The sequence below is a fragment of the Arachis ipaensis genome, chromosome B05 (assembly GCF_000816755.2).
Source record: "Arachis ipaensis cultivar K30076 chromosome B05, Araip1.1, whole genome shotgun sequence".
Taxonomy (NCBI): Eukaryota; Viridiplantae; Streptophyta; class Magnoliopsida; order Fabales; family Fabaceae; genus Arachis; species Arachis ipaensis.
This window is the reverse complement of record NC_029789.2, coordinates 95929472-95937385: the sequence shown is the minus strand read 5'-3', so window position 1 is coordinate 95937385 and position 7914 is coordinate 95929472. Positions and strand designations below refer to the sequence as shown.

At 40.0% G+C, this 7914-nt stretch overlaps 1 protein-coding gene across 1 annotated transcript in view; it reads right to left on the bottom strand.

Moving 5' to 3' along the window:
• The window catches only part of LOC107640774 (putative pectinesterase 63), a 6424-nt gene continuing 5134 nt past the window's right edge, over nt 6625–7914 (bottom strand). The window contains exons 3-4 of the mRNA XM_016344274.2: nt 7213–7454; nt 6625–7071 (exon numbers count right to left, since the gene is read on the bottom strand). Of these exons, the coding sequence (XP_016199760.1) occupies nt 6912–7071; nt 7213–7454 (402 nt within the window). The 3' untranslated portion in view covers nt 6625–6911. The remainder of the gene's footprint in view (nt 7072–7212; nt 7455–7914) is intronic.

The window sequence follows — 7914 nt, the reverse complement described above, 5'->3', positions numbered from 1 at the left end:
AGTTAGAAGTTAGAAAAATGGTTCAAAAGTTAGTGGTATGACGGTTACTGGCTCAATTAAAAGAAGTGCACAAGTATGGAAGGTAAGCATACTCAAAATCATGAGGGACATTTAGTCATTGATGATGAAATATGAAAATTTTGCACAAAAGCATGTATATGGAAAGCAAATCATCAGTTAATGTCATGGTCAAAAGGGTTTTGCAATAGTTGGTATTGAAAAAGTGAAGTATGCACTAATGTAACCAAAAGCACTTAAAAACAGTTTTGAACCAAGAAGGGTTATACTAGTGAGATCCACCAATTATTGCAATTAAATGAACCTTATGGAGGAAAATGACAAGTTAAAGTCAAGTTGGAAGTTCAGTACGATTGAAAAGGCAATTGACTCAACTTGGAGGGTGAAGACACAAAAGGTTCAAGTTGATGAGTTAGGTAAGGGATTGTTTGTCACAGAAATCCGACAAGAAACTCCTTGAACTAACCAATCCATTGCATATCGCGGGAAATACAAGTAAGCACGGAAATGCCAACCATAGCAACCTAGGAATTGAACTTGTTGAAGTCAGGCAAAACTTACTTCAAAAAGTGCCAAGTTCAAGCCTTAGGTTGTAAGTTAAGAACAAAACAATTTTATAGAAAATTGGGCAGCATTCCAGCAGTAAATTGGATGTTCCCGGATAGCATAAAGCAGCAAAAACAGGTATATGAATCCAAAAATGCACAAGCATGACATGAGCATGGATCACGCATAGTAGGGCAGTACCAAACACAGTCAGATAATGAATTTCAGCAAGCAGCAGTCAAGATCAACACAGCAGCGAAACAGAATCATACAAACAGAGCATGTCACTCATTATTCAGCATGTAACATTTGAACAAGTAAACACAAACAGCGCAGTTATCAGGCCTAGAATCATCTAACCACATCCTAACTACCTAACAGCATGCATCTCTAAGCTAACCTAACAAACAGATTATTCAACTAATTAATCTACTCTAATCATATCAGAATTAATGAAAATAGTAGAGAAACAGAGCAGAAGCAGGGCGTGACCTGGAGTGCAGAAGCAGAAAGTGAAGAGATTGAAAATGGAAAAGAGGGAGTAGCAAAACTGTGGCGCTGCCCAGGAATGGTGGCGGCGCAGTGGAGCTCGCGGTGGCGCTCAATGGCAGAGAGTAGCGAGAGGGGGACGGTGAGAGAGACAAGTGAGAAGAGAGGGGGGCGAAAGGGCGAGGAAAGAAGAAATGGCCGAGGGAAGGAGAATGGGTTGAGGGCGAAGGCTCGCCGGCGACAATGGTTGTCGCGGCGGTTACTAGTGGTTGCAGTAGAGAGAAGTGGAGCAGTGAGAGTGAGAACCGGTGAGGGCGAAAGAAAAACAAAGGGAAGAGAGGGTTGTGGTAGCCGGCGGCGGAATGTAGTCAACGGGCTGGTGGTGGTTGAGGTCGCTGGCTGGTTCAGGGGTTTACGAAAGAGAGGAGTAGAGGGAACGATGAGGAGAAGAGAGAAGGAGTGCGCGACTGCGCTAGGGCTTTCGCGTCCCTGCGGGTTAGTAAATTTTGAATCCACGCATGCGCGAACCGTGCGCGTCCGCGTGGATGGGAGATTAAGGAAGTAGCGCGAGAGCGTCACATGCGCCTGCGCGTGGATGGGAGATGTGGGAATGGGCGCGGACGCGTACAGTGCGCGTCCGTGCGGGTGAGTTGGACCAGAGGCACAAAAGTGGCCCAGAGTTGGAATAACTCTCGGGTCTTTGGCCTGGGTGATGCAAAAATGCATCGACGCGCGCGCACTCTACGCGTCCGTGTGGATGAGTTGATCAATGATGGGGCGCGGAGGCGCCAAGTGCGCCTACGCACAGGTAGGGAAACGCAAGGGGCGCGGACGCGTCACGTACGCATCCGCATGGCTTAAGGCCCAGAGTTGGCCCAAAAGTGGCACAACTCTCTGGTCCTTGGCCCTGAAAGTGCGAAATGCACAGCCGGCACGCGCGCACTGTGCGCTTGCGTGTGCTTGGCTTTTTTTTAAGCACCAAGAAGAGCTCATAATCCTCCCAACCTCTCTAAAACCAGATAAAATGTAAAATCAAACATATTTTTGAATTTTGGGAATTTTTCAAGCAATTTGAGGAAACTTGCAATCCAAGCAAAAACTCAAATTCAAAGAATCATCCCTAATTAAGGCATAGAGTGTATAAACAACTTAGCAAGCAAGGCAAAATATACTAAGGGGGTAAGAAAGCTATATACAATGGAACCCAATTCATTCATTCATTATATCTACAAGAGAATGGAAAGAGTTTACCATGGTGGGGTGTCTCCCACCAAGTACTTTTAGTTTAAGTCCTTAAGTTGGACATTTGGAAGGCTCCTTGTCAAGGTGGTTTATGTTTGTATCCATCCTTGAATCTCTAAGAGTGCTTGTCATTCAATCGGTCGTCATAAGTCCAACCATCTTTACCAAGCATGGGTGAGGTTCTTTCCAAGATATGAGCTCCCAAAATTGGTTTTCATGTTGTGATCCAGGGTCCCATATCTTATCTTCGCACCCATCTTCTAGTTGATCGCCTTGATTCTGTCCGGGTGACAAGAAAGCCGAATTCTCATGAAACCACCAAACTACCCTCCTAGACTCATTTAATTGAGCACTACACCAATTCATGCTCTTCAATTTTGAGCTTCCAACCATAATGAGTCTAGATTTACAACGCCAACCACTAGACATCCTCCTCTTTCGCTTAATTCCACAAAGCGCCCTAAGTTGGCCATTCGTTTCAAGCAAACCAAATTCAAGTGGGATAATAAAGCTAAGAGTTAAAAGTTTTACCCACTCAAATGAAGGATTGGATGACAACCTAGGTGGAGGGGTTCCCAATGATCTTGATAAAGCACGCTCCACTCCCGTCAATCCTCTTCTAGAGGCTACCATCACTTGGTAAGGTTTTTCAAGTTCTACCTCTTGCCAAGCTTCGTCAAGTTCACATTCTTCTTCACCAATTTCTTCTATTTCTTCCCCATCACTCTCATCATAGATAGGAGGTCTAGTGAAGTCTACTTTATCATCAAGTCCAAGCATATTGGGGAAGGACTCTTCAAACTCGAAAGTGTCATATGTTAATGCGGAATCATCATATACAAGGGAGCTTGTTGCTTGGAACACTTTTTCCAATTCTTCTCTCACAATAGGCCTTGGAGGTTGCACATCCTCCTCAACATTACTTTCTAGCCCACTGGGAGAAGGCTCAACAAGATCGTCAAGGGGATTGATCAATGTGGGCAAAAAATCACTAATGATGGAATCCACTTCTTGATCAATTTCCTTCAACTCTCTGTCTACTTCTGCAACATCACTTTCCTCTTTAACATCCCTTCCAGACTCCGTGGAAGAGGGCTCTTCAACTTGAGATTCCTTTATGTGCTCCACATATCCTAAACATCCACCCACTACTTCCTTTCGCTCACTAATCTCTTCCTCCTCCTCTTGTTGCACTTCTTGCTTTAACTCCTCTTTCTCTCCATAGAGCTTCAAGTTCACTCCCTCACTAGGCTCCTTGATTGTTTCTCCACATTCGACAATGGGAGTACTTAGGATGCATGAGCTTAGGTGGTATGTTAGGTGACTTACGGCTTCTACCATGCTAGCCTTCCTTGCTCTTAACTCCTTAAACTTATTTTCATCCTCCCCTTGACGCCTTAAGATACGAGATTCAAGGTCTCTCAGTTCTAACATAAGGGTTTCATCGGGAGGTGGTGGTGGAAGAGAGATTTCATTATTTGAGGAAAGGTTGTTGTAATTGGAAGGTGGTTCATATTGGTAAAATTCTTGAGGTGGTGTGTGTGGACTTTGTGGTTTATGGGAGTATTGGTGTTGGAATGGTGGTGGCTCTAGATATGGTTCATATGGTGGTTGGTATAGTGGGTATGGGTTAGGGTCATATGGAGGTGAATGGTGGTGTGAGGCATGTGAGTATGGTGGAGGGCTATATTGAGGAGGGGGTTCATTTGCATATGATGATTGTGGTTGACAACCACAATGAGGGTCATCACACATATTGGATTGGTATGCATTAGGATTAGGATTATACCCCCAAGAGTTCGGAGGAGGTTGTTGCCAAGAACGTTGTCCACAAGCTTGGGGCTCCTCCCATCCTTGATTCCCAAATCCTTGATGCATATCCTCATTGAAGCTTCCATTTCCTACAACATAGTTAAAACCACAATCATAGCCAAAAGGATGAGAATTCATAGTGTCAAGAGAAAATAATAAAAAAAAAACAAAAGCTAACAAGAAATAAAGGAAACTAAGTTCTACAACTAGCAAAACCAACAAGCAAACCAAAAATCAAGCTATTCACAATATATACAGTAGCCAATAACATAGCACCATTGCGATCCCCGGCAACGGCGCCATTAATTTGATTGCAAAAATTGTTGTCGGTCTAGATTTTCTTCCTAAAGAAAGGAATTACTTCGTTGTAAGCATAGCTCCAGACCAACAAACAACTCTCACATCAAATTAAAATATGATTTTGTCACAAGTACAAACCCCAATGAAAATTAACCGAAGTATTTAGACTCCGGGTCGTCTCACAAGGGATCGCAATGAAGTGGTCAATTATTGGCTATAAATGGGCAAGGGGGTTTTGGGTTATAAGATGAACAAGAAAAAGTAGATTAAGCAAGTAATTAAAGAAAGCAAGATAAAGAACTCTTGGCTAAGACTTAGGTAATTGAGATCACTATCCTTGTCAACAATTCAAATATTGATAATTAAGAGGAACCGAGCTCATTAAGTCTACTCACTAAAGCCTTAAGTATGTAATGACTACTCCTAGGCTTGGAGCACATCAAATGGCTTGATCAACATCAATCCATAAGTTCCAATCTAGCTACTAATCAACTAGTAGTAGGGTAGAGTCAATGGTTATCAATTTGATCCCCAAGGTTCTGGAATTACCGATTCAATGAAGCCCAAGGACTCAAGATCACTCAATCCCCTTTAGCCTAGGCCAAGGGTCAAGAGAACTACTCAAAAACTATAGGAAGCATTATATCAAACATCTAATGTGCAAGAAAAGTAAACATCACAAAATGATAAAATTAAGAAAACCCACGACTATCATAAGTGAGAAATCAATAATAGTAAGTAAGATCAACATAAAAGAAACATAGAAACACGAAATTGCATCAAAAGGAGATTAGATCCGACAATGTTAATCAACAAGCAAGAGACCAAAATGAGAAATTAACATTACAACTAAGAAAATCAAGATGTAGAAATGAGAAATTGTAAAAGAAACAAGATGAAATCAAGTAATTAATTCAAGATCCAAGATAATTTAACCTAATCCTAACCTAATTCTAGAGAGAAGAGGGAGCTTCTCTCTCTAGAAAACTAACTAAAGGCTCATGTTGACTAACTAATTGCTCCCCCCTTGCTTGGACTTCAATTCTGCATGAAATACACTCAGAAACAAGTTGGATTTGGGCCTGGGCAGCTCAGAAATTGCCCCCAGCATTTTGCCTTTAAGTGGGTCACGTGTGAGTATCGGCGCGTACGCGCCATGTGCGCGTGCGCGTCAATTGGCTGTTTCTTCATCCGCGCGTACGCGTCATGTACGCGTGCGCGTCTCTATCCGAAGCCACTTCTGCGCGTGCGCGCCTATTACGGGTGCACGCCCATCGATGCATTCCCAATTCTTGTTTCCTCATGCATTCTCCACTTTGTATGCTTTTCTCCTCATTTCTTCTATCCAATACTTGCCTCATGAACCTGAAATCCCTCAACAAATATATCAAGGCATCGAATGGAATTAAAGTGAGTTAAAATCACCAATTTAAGGGCCTAAAAAGCATGTTATTTTACAACTAAGCACAATTCAAGAGAGAATTGCAAAACCATGCTATTTCATTGAATAAATATGGAAAAAGGTTGATAAAAAAAAAGATTTTCTTTAAAACTATACATACATTCCGATGTCCAAGTCAGAGAGTTAATGAGATAGGATTTGTGTGTTTAGGTAGAATTAAATCATACCTTGGGATTGAAGGGACTCTCCTTTTATACGTTTTGCCAGGTTATCTTATCTTAGTGGGAGGGGTCCATTCCTTACAATTCAAAAGGTGGTTGGGAGGAGAAGACGATCCCGAACCGTTATGGTGGTGGGAATCTTTTTGGGCTGGCTATGTTAGGCCTCAGAGGGTCTGGACGTCTGGTCCAGAACAATAATCAAGAATTACTGTTTGACTAGAGTCATAAATATGCTTTGAATTGTAATAAGTGTCGCTACTCTATATGTAGGTCAAATATCAGTCATCAATAATTATAGTTATCATAGTTTTAGGAGTTCAACTTAAAAAGATACTATTTACCATTCTAAAATCAATTATATATAAGAGATCATTCATAATTTTAAAAGAGTCCACTATAATATCATAACTTATAGTTTAGTATTTTTCGCAACTTATGCTAATTTAAGTGAAATTTTTACAAGTACACCATTTACTATTGAAAATAACAAACTAAAAACAATGTAAATTTAGAATAGGAGAATCGTAAAAATTTTATATCTCCAACTTATTCTTTCTAACAAAATATATGAGGCAAACACCTCATAACAATATTTTACTTATAATAAAAAATAATATTTATATTAACAATTTTATTCTACACAACAAATCGAGATACATTTGGTATTGACAACCTACACGGTATAGTGTATACACATTCACCCTGTCGTGTCCTGCTAACACATTTCCTAGTTAAGACCATTATTGCTGAGAATACGATTTGGTCATCCTAATAAAAAGTTATTCGTGCCTACAACTAAACTATTGGACACAAGGCCAATATATGCAGGCCATATAGTTAATTAATTTAATGTGGGAAATTGAATTTATTAATGAATGGAATTAGACTCTTGGTGGAGGAAGTAGCCAAGTGGAGCCGTCAATGAAACCAAGATTGAGGAAAGGTTGTGCCTCTGCATCACTTAGCTGCTTTGAGAATTTGGCGCGCCCAGCGGGAGCAGCTCCAGCTCCAGAGTTTTTATACTCTCCAAAATATAAAGTTCTGTTCATAAGAATGCACGAATAGTCAATAACTCATTTTCAAGATCAACATAGTTGGTGATTAAGTCAAATATTTATGTTTATAATAAAAGTTTAATTTGAAAATTCATATAATACTAGTATTTATGAATGAAAGATTTACCTATCATATTCAGTGTGCATGTTGTCACTCCAACCAACAGGATTGATAACACTGGTCATGGTGGTGTAAGCAAAAATGACTTTGGGATTAGACATCCATGCTCTACCCAAGTAAGAGCCAGTCCCTGTTCCGGTAACGTCGCAATGCACAAATGCGTAGGCTGTGTCCTGTGAGTCCATTGTTCTTGCTTGTGCCACTATCACTGTCATTCCACTGTCCCCAAGAACCCTCAACTCCGTGTTCTGCATTCCAAGATTAGAAAGGGTGCTCTTATATTTCTGTGTCTAAAAAAATTGTCTACACATATAATTAATTACTTTCGAGGCTATATTCTTGAGACATGTTGTGCTTGTGCATGCTTAGTAGTTAGATATTATTTGATGATTAGAATGCTTTAACTAATAAATAACTTCTTGCTTATAACGGAATGCATTAAAACATAATTATTCAAAAAAGAGATTAAGATTTTGTCAAATATCGTTAAAAAACATGTACCATAATTCCAAAGTTTCAAACTTCTTTATTATTGTTACCGTTATTTTTAGAAATTTTTTTAAATATTGGAATCATATTATTCCCAAATATGTTACCCTTCTATTGTGTGTTATATCGAGAATTTTAATTTTTTAAATTTGTTAAAATAATAAAAGAGCGACACCATTCTCTATTTTAATAATTAAAAAAAAAATAAAAACAACGGCA